The following is a 16,163-nucleotide window of genomic DNA, read 5'->3' on the forward strand; positions in this document are numbered from 1 at the left end:
ATACGTTCTGATAAGCTTCCGCCCTGGAGACTTTGTATCTGTAAGTAACACGCTGTTACGTTCAGTTCAAGTTTGGACCCCGGGTTGCAGAGAAGAGGCTTTGTAGCCGTCAAATAAAGTCTTTTAATGACAGCCGTGAAGCATACAGGAAAAAATACAACCAGAATGCCAGCCGGGGGGAGACAGGGAGAGAAAACTCAGGTACAACTGAGACTACAAATGTTGGCACAATAAACGAAGAAATAAACATAGGCAAAGACAGAAGTATGGGGTCCTTCTCTTGTTGCATGCATTATATTTGACTTTGTTGAACATTTGGATATATTAAGTGTTTGATAACATATGATAAAAGTAATTATGAAGAAAAACAAATGAGTAAAGTAGATAGTATTGACAATGAACATTGTTGCTCTACAACTGAAACAATTCGCACAAACAAAATCTGTGCACACGCGGGCCAGACTATTAAAATCGTGGCATTAAAGCTAAAATTAAAGACAACTTCAGGTAGTTTTTTTTTGTCTTACTTTGGCCAAAAATAGAACAAACACATTCTGACAATATTACAATAAAAATATAGAAAAAAATTCCTGCAGCGGTAAAGTTTAGATCCACGAAGGAAAGAAGAAAGTGAATAAATGTTTATAATTGAATACATTTACATATGCATAAAAATGTGTTTTCTTTTGTATTATTATTTGTAATTAATTAAGTAACGTTTATGACAACCTTTTTCCAAAACACAATATAGAATGTGAGATACAACAGGATAATGCATGCATTTATCATTTGTTTTCAAAACGGTTACAAAAAAGTGGGACCCCAAAAATGTACTGTGGGACCCCATTTTTATGACTTGATGGGGTCCCTGGGACCTCATTTTTTTAAATTCCTAGCGCCAACACTGATGGAGCATTGGTACATGCAATTAAGTAACGTTTACGACAACCTTTTTCCAAAACACAATATAGAACGTGAGATACAACAGGATAATGCATACATTTATAGGGTTTTTTTTTTCAAAACTCTTACAAAAAAGTGGGACCCCAAAAATTCACTGTGGGACCCCATTTGTATGACTTGGGACCCCATTTTGAGAATTCCTAGCGCCAACACTGATGGAGTATTGGTACATGCAATTAAGTAACGTTTACGACAACCTTTTTCCAAAACACAATATAGAACGTGAGATACAACAGGATAATGCATACATTTATAGGTTTTTTTTTTCAAAACTCTTACAAAAAAGTGGGACCCCAAAAATTCACTGTGAGACCCCATTTGTATGACTTGGGACCCCATTTTGAGAATTCCTAGCGCCAACACTGATGGAGTATTGGTGCGTGCAAAACAGCAGAAGGCGGCTGTGGCCTGCGGGCCGGTTTTCATACTAAACAAATATCATCCCGGGGGCCATAGATAATTCATTCTTGACTTTGACACATAGGCTTTGACACTGGGATCAAATTTCAAACCGGAGCGTTGCCAGAAAAAAATTGTTCATTTCAGTTTCAGTTTATTTGGAACATGCATATGATTCAATGTAATGCGTCACACAACTCCAGTTGTTTCATTACAGCACGTCCGAAAAGGAGTAGGAAAAAGCAGAGCTTATTTAATTCTACCCCTTTTCAAAACATATCAATTTTATCCAATTTCCTTGTTCTCTGTAACAGAACAGTGAACAAATGAATAATAAATAAATAATATACCATAGTAAGCATACAAATATTAAATACATAAATAATCAATCAATGTTTATTTATATAGCCCTAAATCACAAGTGTCTCAAAGGACTGCACAAGCCACAACGACATCCACGGTTCAGATCCCACATAAGGGCAAGGAAAAACTCACAACCCAGTGGGATGTCAATGAGAATGACTATACGAAACCTTGGAGAAGACCGCAGATGTGGGTGAAACCCCTCCCTCCCTCCCTCTAGGGGAGACCAGATGCAATGGACGTCGAGTGGGTCTAGTATAATATTGTGAAAGTCCAGTCCGTAGTGGATCTAACATAATAGTGAGAGTCCAGTCCATAGTGGGGCCAGCAGGAGACCATCCCGAGTGGAGACAGGTCAGCAGCGCATAGATGTCCCCAACCGATGCACAGGCGAGTGGTCCACCCGGGGTCCCGACTCTGGACAGCCAGCATTTCATCCGTGGCCACCGGACCTGTGCCCCTCCTTCCACAAGGGAGAGGGGGTAGAGCAGAAAATAAAAGAAACGGCAGATCAACTAGTCTAAAAAAAGGGGTCTATTTAAAGGCTAGAGTATACAAATGAGTTTTAAGATGGGACTTAAATACTTCTACTGAGGTAGCATCTCTAACTGTAACCGGGAGGGCATTCCAGAGTACTGGAGCCTGAAAAGAAAACGCTCTATAGCCCGCAGACTTTTTTTTAATAATCTTTGTCTCAATAAAAAAAAATGAAAAATTGTGTTAAATTTGTTATTTTGCACACAAAAAATTCAATAATTTGTTTTAGAACAAAACTCAAGTTTGATTTAAAAAGTATAAAAATCTTTTCACATACATAAAAAAATGTAAAAAAAAAAATTTGCTTAGGGTTTCAATTTTGCTAAGGGCATCCCTGGAGGGCAGTATGAATATGTATTCAATTTGAAAAGCTACACATCAGCCCTACGGGGCCCCACGTTGGGCACCCCTGGTTTCCCATGAATATTTATACCACGGCAAGCTAAGCACGGCTTATGTGCAGCAATTCAACTGTAAAGACGTCGACACCAGGTGGCCTGTTTAGACGTGAAGCTGCACAAGCACGGTGGAGTAAATCCCAGTTAATAGATAGATAAGAACATGTGTACTCAGTCAAATGAGCACAGACGCGCGATAAGATTCTTAACTTGATACCCTGGATTCATGTTTCTTTTTATCCGTTCAGGGCCCGGAGGCAGTGGCGGCGGCGCTGGCCGGGTGTAAAATTCTGAAAGAGATGGCGCGACTGGAGTCCGAGGCCGAGTCTGCGCGGAGCATGAAGGAGGCCAAGTACGAGCAGTTTGCCCTTGGTGAGTGTATATACATCGTCAGGGCGCCTTTGGGATGAAACGAGTCCACTTTGCAGCATTGTTGACGTACGGCGTGTATCCTGACAGATGTCTTTGGGGAGTGTTACTCCAACAGCGAGGACAGGGCGTATGCCTTGTTAGTGAGGAGGACACAGTGTTGGAGCAAATCCACAGTCCTGAACCTGGCAACCGAGGCTGATGCCAAGTCCTTCTTTGCACACGACGGAGTTCAGGTAACAGTGACCAATGTTTTAAAGGGGAACTGCACTTTGCAATCCTTATGTGAGACCGGTGACGTGCGGTGACTTCCAACTCATATGCTCTAATCCCTGTTAATCTTATTAAAATTAAACTACAACTAGAAAAATAAGGGAGTACCGTCTTTTTCCGACTATAAGGCGCACTTAAAATCCTTTCATTTTCTCAAAAATCGACAGTGCTCCTTATAACCCGGTGTGCCTAATGTACGGAATAATTCTGCCTGTGCTTACCGACCTGGAACCAATTTTATTTGGTACATGGTAGGATAGGATAGGATAGGATAGGATAGGATAGGATAGGATAGGATAGGATAGGATAGGTCTTTATTGTCACTGCAACAACTACAACGAAACTATGTTTTCAGCACAAACCCGTTCAAGATTGGACAAACAAACAGTGTACAGGGTTACAGAACAGGAACGCTGATGGGTCGCCATGAGGCGCCCCGTAAAAGGTGGGAAAAAGGTAAAACGCTGGGGAAAAGATGAGTAAAAAAATACAATCTAGACTAGGCACCTAAGGGGGCCTAGTCTGGAGTGGGGAAAAACCTCCATGCCATGCACACATAAACATGTTACATTTAATCACGATAACTCACAACAGAGGGGGGGGGGGGGGGAGAGTTGGGACCCTGGAGGTCAACTGCTGCTATGAAGCGCTGCCAGCCGTCCATCACCCCGAAGGGGAATCAAGCGGTGGTGAAGGCGTGGGGTGGGGGCGGAGGTTGGGGGGGTTGGGGGGGGGGGGTTGGGGGGGGGGTGTATGCCCATTGTCTTGGGTGTGTTGATGTAGTGTTCATGTTCATAGGCCTGGGGCCGTTCTGCATGCAAGTAAAAGTTTGACTCCAGGTGTCGTTGAGGAGGGAGGGAGGTCAAAAGCGTCCATCATTGAGGTGTCCTCGGGGATGTTTTCAGAACAGCCTGCTCCTGTTGTTGGAGCGTCAAGGCCATTCGAGGGAGTCAAATCGGAGATTAGGATTTTTGTTTTTCTGCGAGCAGACATTACAATGGCTTGTCTGTTCTATTCGTCCATGCTGGCCCTCATATCCAATGTTTCCCTTACCAGCTTTTCCATGATGTGATCCATCTTGCGATCCAGTTTAGAAATCGCCCCAGTCTGTGATGCCACAGCCCGGCCAAAACCTTCCATTGCGACGAACAGCCTTTGGGCCCCTTGAGTGGCTGCCATCGTCTTACGAATTTGATGATACACCAGAGCAATGCCCAGCCCAATCAGCAGGTGCCCCGCGATCACGGTTCCAAATAGGTAGATGTCTTCCACGTCCTCGATGGAAAGGACTGAGAGGCACATGACTCTCCATTTATCCCAGGAATCTCTCATGTACCCCGCAGCACTGGTTCCATCAGGGCAGCCAGGCTCCCAAAAAGCTCTTTTCCTCGTCTAAAAGATTTTGTCAATTGAGTCGAGAGTCCAGCTGATCATTTCCATGTCTGATGTGTGTAGACAAGACAAAAACAAAGAGAGCAAGTAGGGAGAAGAAGGGAGCGGGAAAAAATGCGACCGCCCTCACCAGAGGCAAGACAGAAAGATGGTGTGATGATAAGTGTGACCAGTAGATGGCAGTCACACATAAGAGACAGGTGTAGACTGCAATATGACGCCAGTAAACAACACCAAAACTTTAAATGTTCCATTGAAAATAAAGAACATTACACACGGCACTCAAAAATCTGTCAAAATGTTTTCGTACGACTTTGAAGCTGCACCGCTTGATGGATTGTCGGCCCATTACGGCTACCGTAGTCAGAGATACAAGTATTACTATGGTGTGTGTATAAGGACCGCAAAATGGCACCCATTAGCAGACATATTATCTGGCGTCTTGTTTCACAATATTATACAAAACCAACTTTTCTTAGCTACTGGTACCTGCTGATGTGTATTTGAGATCTGCATGAGTCTTGAAAATGTGCGCACGTCCGCCACTGTAGTCCATGCCGATACCCTAGTCGATAAGCTTCTTCTCTTTCACTATCTTCTTGTTATGGGACATTCACCCTCTGCTGTTGCCATTTCTAATATAAAGTAGCGTAAAGTTCTAACTTATATCTCGCTCTGGAAGCCCTAAAAACTGTTTACATAATTCACCCACGGAACTTTAGTTATTAGAGAGTTCCGGTCGGGCGGTAAAACATAATCTATGCAACATTTTGACCAAAGAACCACCATTACATGTTATGTAGACCACAAGGAAATGTTTTTAAATTTTGAAAAAAATCATAATATGACCCCTTTAATGCACCTTATAATCGGGTGCACCTTTTTTATGAAAAAATACCTGAATAGACCCATACATCGACAGTCCGCCTTATAATCCGGTGCGCCCTATGGTCCAGAAAATACAGTATTTTTTTTTCCATAAAAATGTGACTAAATACGTCTTAGTTCGATTTATATGCGTTGTTGAAATAAAAAAACTAATTTAAAAAATATATATGGGGATTTTGTTACATTCTTTGTTGCCGTTGTGGGTTCGGACCCCAGGGTGCAGAGATGGCAGGCGATGTACAGATTGGAAGCCAGGCAGGAAATTCATGCAGCAGTAGACACAACAGCCTCATATTAGGTTTGTGTGCAAATTGGGTGATTTTTAGTCAAGTAAATGTAAAAAAGAAACAACTGTAATCATACAAAAAATACACTTATTACATAGTTTAATGGACATGTATTGTTTTCATTATTAGTTGTTCTTTTAAATGACTCACCTGCCTACCCTGACCGCACGTCCCTGTGTGAGACATGTTTTTCTTTTTTAATGCATTCTAAATCGTAAATAAATGTTTGCACAAGTCAGCTCACAATTAAGGTTCTTGGATTCTCTGTTCTGCCTATAAAGCGCTGTAAAAAAAAAATATTAAAAAAAAAACCTCCAAAATTCTATATACATGATGTAAATGTATATGCAATGTAGTAAAACAGGCACATTTATAATAACATGTAATATATACATAATTTGTTCCTTTAAGCATGCGGCAGCGCATTATTTCCACAGACGCATCACAATGTTTGCTATTTCCTTCAACAACAACACTACTACTATTCATGGCAGACTTCATGAGGAACGACAAAGACTACTTTGCTTCAAAACCCAGGACCTTATATTTTTGAGCCTGGGTATACAGAGGATGATCTACAAGTTTTAGAAGCTGCGTGCTAAAGAGAGCCAGTGCTAAAAAAGAAACACAGCTTAAACATAATAAAATAATCGCTTACTGTACAATGTCTGCTCTCACTGGGATGCTGACAGATTGGATGTTTAGATGAAGAATTAATCCTAATCCTAATGCAAGTAAAACATTAAAAAAACTACACGAAAAAAGTGGTTTTTTCGTGTCTTTCTTGCATCTCCTGGTCAAAGTTGACAAACTTTTCAGTTGTTGTCTACTATACAAATGAGAGGCATAATGTATAATCCAGAATTAACTTTTACCAACTAAGAGGCGATGCAGCAGCTCACCAGCTCAGTTTGTCAATAGCTGAATAGCTAAAAGTATTTCCTCTGGTTTAGTATTAATAACGCTAATACTTGGTTAATATTCAGATGCAAATGGAGTATTGTTTAGAGGCCTTTATGAGCGCAATGGTTTACTCCCGTGAGCTGCATTGTTAGCCACCTGGTACATGCCGTATTTTACAAATTAGAATGCATAGAAAAAAGACAAACAAAACATATATTCTTGTCTTACATAGGGATTGTGAATGATAGGCAAAATTACAAAAAAAAAGTTAAGTTCCCCTTGAATCTTATTTTACTCTCATTCCTTAGATTATTCATTAAAGGTCGCCACGTTCCTATTTATTTTTGTTGTCGCCTGCAATGTATTATTCAAATCACATTTATGTTCTGGCAAAGTCTTTGAGAATAATTTAGACTTTGCTGTCAGAAGAATATCTTTCTTTGAGCCTCTTAAACTGGGTGACAGCTTTAATCCGGTTAATATTTAATGTTTTGACATAATGTTGATACGAGATGTCAAAGCGGCGTGAGCTCAGTTAAGTGATTTTACTGCATTATGAAGAAGGTGGTGGTCCGCAGACCATGTGGTATTATTTGATTGATGGGGAAAGTTACAATTTTAACCAGGTTCGAATACTTGCTTGGATACTGCAGACTGCAGGGTAGACAGTTTGAAGGTTTATACTGCCCTCTTGTGGGACAATTTACGCACTTTGTACTGACTAGTGTGAGTAAAATTCTACCAAATCATTTAATAAAGTCAAATACAAATAAGGCAACAAGAGAAATATTCCACACTTGTCTTTTTTTAAAGTAAATTCGTACAGCATATATGGGCATCTACATCAACAATATGATTTGTCTGAGTGGCTGGATGGGACAGATTGAAAAAATAAAATAAAATCAAAAATTAGTCAATTGCCATCCATTCGAAAATCTTTTTTTTTTTTGACACCCCTATTGTATTCGGTCTTGTTACTTTTGAACGGAAGTAAACAAAGTGGTGGGCCACCAAACCAACATGGCCACTGAATACGCAAGGGGCCTAGATCTTACCACAAAAAGCATATACGAGCAAAAAAATCTATGCATACGTTATCAAACAAAGATTTGTCGAGTGATCTCAAGGATTGTCTGTCGGTCGCGTTCCCAGACATATCGAACTATTGTGCTCCAGACATCATTCTACATGACAAAACAAATGGTTTAACTTCGCGTCTACAGCCATGTTTGTTATTTTTGTTGCATGCATCGTTACGAGTACGCGTGTTTTTCCTGTCTTTATCAAAATATAACTATAGACCTTGTAGAGGTTTCCCTCTAGTGGGTTCCTCGGACCACCACACACTGCTACGAGAGCCCGGAATTCAGAATATAACACTGTTTTCTTTTCATCAATTTGTCAGGCTTGTCCCTGACAGTTTGGTTATGTTTTAGTTTTTCCTTTGTGTTTGTCTTTATTTCCTGTCAGCGCTCTTATTTTGGTTGTTTCCTGCTTGTCTCCCTGAGGGCTGTTTTCCCTCAGCTACGGCTGATTGACACCTGGCCACACCTGGTGTCAATCAGCCAGCTGCTATTTAAACCTGCCTTGCCATTCAGTCTGTGCTGGAGTATTGTTGATGTCGATACTACCTTACTTGTCGCTGTTCCTGTATGCCGTGGACTGCTTTCTGTCTTTTTTTTTTTTTTAGTTCTTGTTTGCTGGTTCCTGTTCCCTGTTTCCAGTTTGTCCGTTCCTGGTTCCTGGTTTGTGTTTTTTCTTAATTTTATGGACATTAAATAATGTTTTCCTGCACCAAGCCTGCCTTCTCTGCATCTCGGGGTTCGTCACCAACACCTCGTGACACAATTCTGCATGGCTTTTGCTTTCCAGCAAAAAGTATTTTTCTGAGCTCGTTTCTCTCTCTCTCTCTGTTCCCACTCCAACTCCAACTCCGTGTCTCATTCCGGCTGCTGCTAATAAAGGCGACAGGTGATTAGATAACAAGGTCCACCTGGGCCATCTACTCACCCGTCGCTGTCTTCGAGGCCAGTCCTGGCACACTCAGTTCGGCGGCAGGCCCGCAGGCCACGCTCCCCTCCACAGACGTCAACATGGCGTATGTGCTGAAAGCGTCATTTATTGTTGTTTCCTTTTGGTAAAAACGTAACTCTTTTAGGTTTTGCTCACATATGATTTCTTCGATTTAGACTCGCCGAGTTGCTGGTTTACGAAACACTCGCACAGTATACAAAGAATCAGAATCAGAAGTACTTTATTAATCCCCAAGGGGAAATTGAGATTTTCAGCACAATCCCATTCAAGATCAGACAAACATTACAGGGAGACAGAAATAGGATCGCTGACGGGTCTGACAACTTCCGGCGCCCCTTACATATAAAAGGTGAGAAACAGGTAAACGCTTAGGAGGGGGGTCAAAGACTGGACTCCAGGGAGGGGGTCCAGCCATAGCACACATAAACATGTTACATGGCATCAACAAAACTCGCAACAGAGGACAGGGAGTGGGAGCTACAGAGGTCGGGAGGGGGGGGAGTAAAATAATATTCTGTCAAAGGCTGAACTCCAGGGAGGGGGTCCAGACTGAGACCAAGGAAAAAAACCTCATAACCATAGCACACATAGGCATCCATGTTCTACCGCTTGTCCCTTATGGGGTCGCGGGGAGTGCTGGAGCCTATCTCAGCTGCACATTGCAGGGCCAACACAGATAGACAGACAACATTCACACTCACATTCTCACACTAGGGCCAATTTTAGTGTTGCCAATCAGCCTATCCCCAGGTGCATGTCTTTGGAGGTGGGAGGAAGCCGGAGTACCCGGAGGCAACCCACGCAGCCACAGGGAGAACATGCAAACTCCACACAGAAAGATCCTGAGCCCAGGATCGAACCCAGGACCTTCGACACATAAACATGTTACATAGAATCAACAAAACTTGCAACAGAGGGGAGGGAGTGGGAGCCACGGAGGCCGGCTGCTGCTGTATAAGCGCTACTCAGCCGTCCATCGCCCTTAAGGGGAATCAAGCAATGGTGACAAGTGGGGTACCAAGACAATACTTAAATGGGAAATGATAAAAGTATACCAAAGAAACCTTTAACGAAGTGATCACTACCAACTTGTGCGTTCTTCGACAAGAGTGCTCGTTGTCTTTAGTAGAATCTTTCGCCCTTCTTGATTGAGGAACTCTAAAAAATGGTTTGTGTTTTGCGTTTTGAACGGTTCCAACAGCCTAAAAGAGGGCAAGCATAGGGCTTTTTTTTCTTTTCGAGAAAAGCAAAAAGCCAACAGACGCTGGCTAGCCCAGCGCTTTGTGCCTAGCATAGTTCACATACTCAGTGGCCTTGTGGTTAGAGTGTCCGCCCTGAGATTGGTAGGTCGTGAGTTCAAACCCCGGCCGAGTCATACCAAAGACTATTAAACTGGGACCTATTACCTCCCTGCTTGGCACTCAGAATCAAGGGTTGGAATTGGGGGTTAAATCACCAAAAATGATTGCCGAGCGCGGCCACCACTGCTGCTCACTGCTCCCCTCATCTCCCAGGAGGTGAACAAGGGGATGGGTCAAATGCAGAGGACAAATTTCACCACACCTAGTGACAATCATTGGTACTTTAACTTTAACTTTAACCAGCCAGACGTTATGCCAGGTGCATACAAGCTATTCTTATCAGTGACGGAGCAGGAAGCGGCAGGGAATACAGTTGCGTAACATTTCATATAAAGCGTCCCGCCGTACTTTAATTTAGCTTTTTCACACAAGACGGATCGCAGGGGCCCTAAACCCAGCGCGTAATCTGCGTACAGAGAGCTCTGATCCTTAATTAGTGAAGTGAATTATATTTATATAGCGCTTTTCTCTAGTGACTCAAAGCGCTTTACAAAGTGAAACCCAATATCTAAGTTACATTTAAACCAGTGTGAGTGGCACTGGGAGCAGGTGGGTAAAGTGTCTTGCCCAAGGACACAACGGCAGTGACTAGAATGGCGGAAGCGGGAATCGAACCTGGAACCCTCAAGTCGCTAGCATGGCCACTCTACCAACCGAGCTATGCCGCCCCGATATGGAATTAACACATTTCCATATCACAATTTAAGCATGATTGATTTTTATTTTAACCCATTTTTTTGTTTCCATTTAGGCAATGCTGACCAAGATTTGGTGGGGAGCAATGACCACAGACACGGCCATCTCCAAACTTGTCGTGTCTTTCTTCTGTCCCCCTTTAATTTGGACTAACCTCATAAAGTTCTGGTTAGAATGTTTACATTTTAGACAATTTATCCTCGTCGAACGCAGAGCGAAACATGTTTTTTTTTATCCCTGTTGTGCATGTTCCTCAGTGACGAGGAGCTGGATAATCGTAACAAGGAACAGTTCATGGAGTTGGACAGTTTGGACACGGAGAAGGTTCTACTGTTAACAGATGAAGAGGACCCGCTGTGAGTGTCCGTTCGTCTTGAAACGTACTAATTAGCACACAAAACTTAATAAGACATTAGGGTTGTATGGTATACCGGTACTGGTATAGCATTGCGGTACCAATGAATAAACAACGGTACTATACTCTGTTTGAAAAGTACCGGTTCCTGGGCATGACATTGCTGGTTTTGCGAGCAGAGGAGCATGTTCGGCAGCGCACAATCACGGAGTACTTACAAGCAGACACAGTGTGTAGACAGAAAAGGGAGAACGGACGCATTTTGGCTTAAAAACTAACGATAAAGGTGAAGTTATAACACTGAAACGCCCTCAGGAAGAGGTGCTTTAAGACATGGCTGAAGTCCATCCGCAGTCTGCAGTGTTGTAGCTACTTCTAAATCACTAATCCTCGTCTCCATGGCGACAAATAAAGTACGTTTCTTACAAGTATCATCCCCACAGGACGAGGAATAGCTCCGGAGCTCACCGGCGTCACAATGTAAACAAACGCCATGGATGGCTCTACACCTGACAACTACTGTAATGATACCAAGTACAGGAGCGTATCTAGTCCATACTACTATGATTACAACAATATTTTTTATCATTACACAGTCTTTAGAAAATAGATGGATGGATGGATTATGTTTATTAACTCAGAAAATATGTCCCTTTACACATGAATATGACCAATGTACGATCCTGTAACTACTTGGTATCGCATCAATACCTACATTTGTGGTATCATGAATGAATGATAGAATGAATGAATGAATGAATGAATGAATGAATGAAATAAGTTTATTTCGGTCATATAATCAACCATCAACCATTAACCATTTTGTGTGACCAGTTAAACAGTACAGATTATACATATTTAACAATCATACACATTTACACAAAAAATAAAATACAATAAAAAGAATGACCGAAAAAGGAATAGGCTAGAGCCAAAGCTTATATTTGCCTATCCTATATATCATCCAAAACTAATGGGTGGATCTACACCTGACAACCACTGTAATGATACCAAGTACAGGAGTGTATCTAGTTGATACTACTATGATTACAACACTATTTTTTATCATTACACAGTCTTCAGAAAATAGATGGATGGATGGATGGATTATGTTTATTAACTGAGGAAATATGGCCCTGGACACATGAATATGACCAATGTACGATCCTGTAACTACTTGGTATCGGATCGATACCTAAATTTGTGGTATCATGAAAGAATGAATGAATGAATGAATGAATGAATGAATGAATGAATGAATGAATGAATGAAATACGTTTATTTCGGTCATATAATCAACCATCAACCATTAACCATTTTGTGTGACCAGTTTAACAGTACAGATTATACATATTTAACAATCATACACATTTACACACAAAAATAAAATAAAATAAAAAGAATGACCGAAAAAGGAATAGGCTGAAGCCAAAGCTTATATTTGCCTATCCAATATATCATCCAAAACTAATGTTAAGTATCCAAACAACAGAAGAATAAGTGATTATTACATTTTAACAGAAGTGTAGATAGAACATGTTGCGACGGAAAAACACACAGATATTAACAGTAAATGAACAAGTGGATTTGATATGGATTTTTACAGTTTGTCCCTCATAAGTTTGACAGAATAGAATGATAAATGACACAATATGTTACTGCATACATCAGCAGCTAAATTAGGAGCCTTTGTTTGTTTACTTACTACTAAAAGACAAGTTGTCTAGTATGTTCACTATTTTATTTAAGGACAAAATTGTTCTTCGATTGCAATAAGAAACATATGTTTATGTACTCTAAGATTTTTTGTTACAATAAAGCCAATAATGCCATTTTTTTGTGGTCCACCTTATTTAGAAAAGTACCAAAAAGTATCGAAATACATTTTGGTACCGGTACCGGTACTAAAATATTGATATCGGGACAATCCTATAAGCAGGGACGTGCACATGATTATAGAGGGGCAGGGGCTCAAAGTCAGAAAAGGGCAGGACATTTTTTTTTGGTCCTTTACACAATATGGAAATTAATGTAAAATTAAATTTGCTAATAGGAAGCTAACTACTTAGCTGTGTGTCCTTTTGTAGGTAAAAGTGATTGCCATTTCTTTTGTGTCAACAAATTATTGTCATAATGAGTTAATTCACATTATCATAGGCTTGGAAGACATGAAAAGCAACAAAACACTGGTTTATTATTAGGCTATTTATTGTTAAAGATAAGCACTTTAATATTGAACATTTAACAGTGCAACATGGACTTTGAAAAAAAAATACAAAAATAAATACCCAAATGGAAAAAAACTTCAATGTGAAAATCTGTCCTTCTTCCCTTAACTTGATGAAAACACCATCAAGTTGTAACGTATGGTCTTTCTCACCTAATCCTCAGACTAAACAACTGAAACGCAATACAGGGCCAAAAATATGGACCAGGGGCCAGTAGAGGGCTGTATCCTTTCTTTTTTTGGCATTGTGCTGCAGGCATAATCAACATGAACCAAGTTTAAATACAGATGGTAATATTGCTGAAATTATTATTATTATTATTAATAATAATAATTATTATTATTATTATTATCATTATCATTATTATTCTTGTTATTGTTATTATTATCATTATTATTATAATTATTTTTTTAACCCACACAGTAATAGCAAAGTCACAATAAACTTTATATCTAAACCTCTACTGTGAGAGAAATGTGATTCGCCGTAAACACAGTGCATTTTATTTTGAAAATGAACCCGGTGTTTTATTTTGTATTTTGTACACTACTTCCTGTCCCGCACGATCCGCTCTGCTCTGTGCGGAATTGATGTGCCGTGCTCAATTGATGCGCCGTGCTCCGACGTCCGACAAAAACAGAAGCTGACACATTGAATAATAGAATAATACAGCATTTTTCTGAAATATTACCCATATTAGATGCTGAATAAGAGGACGGCGACTAGACCATAACTCACAGGTTCAAGTTGCTCCACTGTCACGTCTCCTCAGGGGCGCAGTTGGCTCTCTCTCCTCTCACTTACTCACTCACTAGCCCTCTCTCTCTCTCTCTCTGGCGGAAGCGGCAGGCTCAAACAACCCGGTATTACAAGAAAACGTGGAGTTTTTGTACCGCTGTTTTTTTTTTTGTTTGTTTGTTTTTTTTACATCCCTGACAGGAATTTATTAATGTTGTTTAAAGAAAAAAAAAAAGAAAGAAAAAAAACACACACACAGGCAGAGGGCACTTTTTAAGACAAGGCAAAAAAGGGCAGGGGCTCAAGCACCCATAGGGCCCTATGTGTGCACGTGCCTGCCGAAAAAGACATGGTTCTATTTAGTTTAGTGGAAGGATGTTTAAAATGTTATCAATACGGTTATTGATCTTTAAACCATAACAACGATAAATAAATGTTTTTTCTCAGGGATTCTCCAGCTGGGGGCCCGGCGGCTCAGAGCTGTGCAGCGGTGTGGTGGCGTTTCTTTCTTCGTCGCTGGCGTCGCTTCTGGAGTGCTCCCGTCACCGTGTTCCTCGGTAATGTCATCATGTATTTTGCCTTCCTCTTCCTCTTCACCTACGTGCTCCTGTTGGACTTCCGCCCGCCACCGCCCCTCGGCCCCGGGGCCCCGGAGATCATGCTCTACTTCTGGGTTTTCACTTTGGTGCTGGAAGAACTTCGACAGGTGAATCCCAAATTACTGATGCCACTGTTGTCAAAGTGTAGTTCATGCCCTGTATAAACAGTTTATAGCCTATATGTCAGGGCTATTCCACTGGTGGCCCCTGGGGGCCAAATCCAGAATGGGTTCAGTTCAAAACTTAGGAGACAAAAATGAAAAACACTAGAGGAACTTGGAGCACAGTAAACACATTGGCAGATCCTTGCATTGACATTTAACCTTGCTCGCAAACATACAACACCGGGGTCCACATTTGGGATTTACATAACTGAGGTGTTCCTCAAGGCACCCCTTTGAGTCCTCTCATTTTTGTCAGCTACACATTTTAATTTTGTAACATGATTTGGGTAACTAAGGTGTTGCTGTAGCTTGTTTACTTTAGATGAAGTCAGTGGTCATTTGTTCAACGTCCTTAGTTTTACTACTGGTGTTCCTCAGGGTTCCATTTTAGGTCCTCTCTTTTTCGTCCTCCGGGCTTTTAAACTGGTGGCCTGTGAGTTCAGTTTAAAAAAAAAACTTGTCAGAGACTCACCTTTTTGCAGCACTTTTTGGGGGGAATTTTGCCTATTGTTCACAATCACTACGGAAGACATGACAATGGATGTTTTTTGTTTTTTTTAATGAATTTTTAATATTAAATAGATATCATCAAAAGTCCGCTTACACACTAAAAAAATTTGGGTTAAAAAATAACCCAATTTTAACCCGACTGCTCTTTCAAAAAAGGACTAGCCCTTTATTTGAGTTATTTTAACTCAAATATTTATTTTATTTATTTTTTATTTTTTATTTTTTCAACCCAACTTTTGCGTTGAATTATTTCACCCAAAAGTTGAGTTATTATAACTCAATGTTGGTTGATTCATAACCCAACTATTGGGTTTAATTTATTTAACACAAAAGCTGAGTTATGGTCACGACAATATTGGGTTATTCCCAACCCAACTATTGGATTGCGCAATTTAGCGCTCCCTGACCCAATAATGGGTTAAAAAAATAAAACGTTTACTGCTGGTTTGTCCTACTCCTTCCCAAATACTGATCAAAATCATTTTTATTCCATTAAAATATACTCAAAAGCAAGATATGAGTGAATTTTTTTTTACAAGAATTGCCGCGTATGGTCATAGTAGTTCCATACAGCATGCTCGAATATGTTCATGTACATAAGATTTGTGATTGTAAATAAAATTAATGAGATTAATCCATAATAAAATTCCCTTCAAGAAAAAAGTATTTAAAAAAGGCCTTTTACCCAAAAATGTGTTACTCATTG

General features: G+C 40.6%; 1 protein-coding gene across 1 annotated transcript in view; it reads left to right on the forward strand.

Moving 5' to 3' along the window:
- trpm5 (transient receptor potential cation channel, subfamily M, member 5) overlaps window positions 1-16,163 on the forward strand; it is a 78,208-nt gene that overhangs the window by 40,590 nt on the left and 21,455 nt on the right. Inside the window, exons 12-16 of the mRNA XM_062069300.1 lie at window positions 2,909-3,032; window positions 3,120-3,265; window positions 10,919-11,031; window positions 11,121-11,219; window positions 14,632-14,890. Coding sequence (XP_061925284.1) covers window positions 2,909-3,032; window positions 3,120-3,265; window positions 10,919-11,031; window positions 11,121-11,219; window positions 14,632-14,890 — 741 coding nt within the window. The remainder of the gene's footprint in view (window positions 1-2,908; window positions 3,033-3,119; window positions 3,266-10,918; window positions 11,032-11,120; window positions 11,220-14,631; window positions 14,891-16,163) is intronic.

The sequence above is a fragment of the Entelurus aequoreus genome, linkage group LG02, assembly GCF_033978785.1.
Source record: "Entelurus aequoreus isolate RoL-2023_Sb linkage group LG02, RoL_Eaeq_v1.1, whole genome shotgun sequence".
Lineage (NCBI taxonomy): Eukaryota > Metazoa > Chordata > Actinopteri > Syngnathiformes > Syngnathidae > Entelurus > Entelurus aequoreus.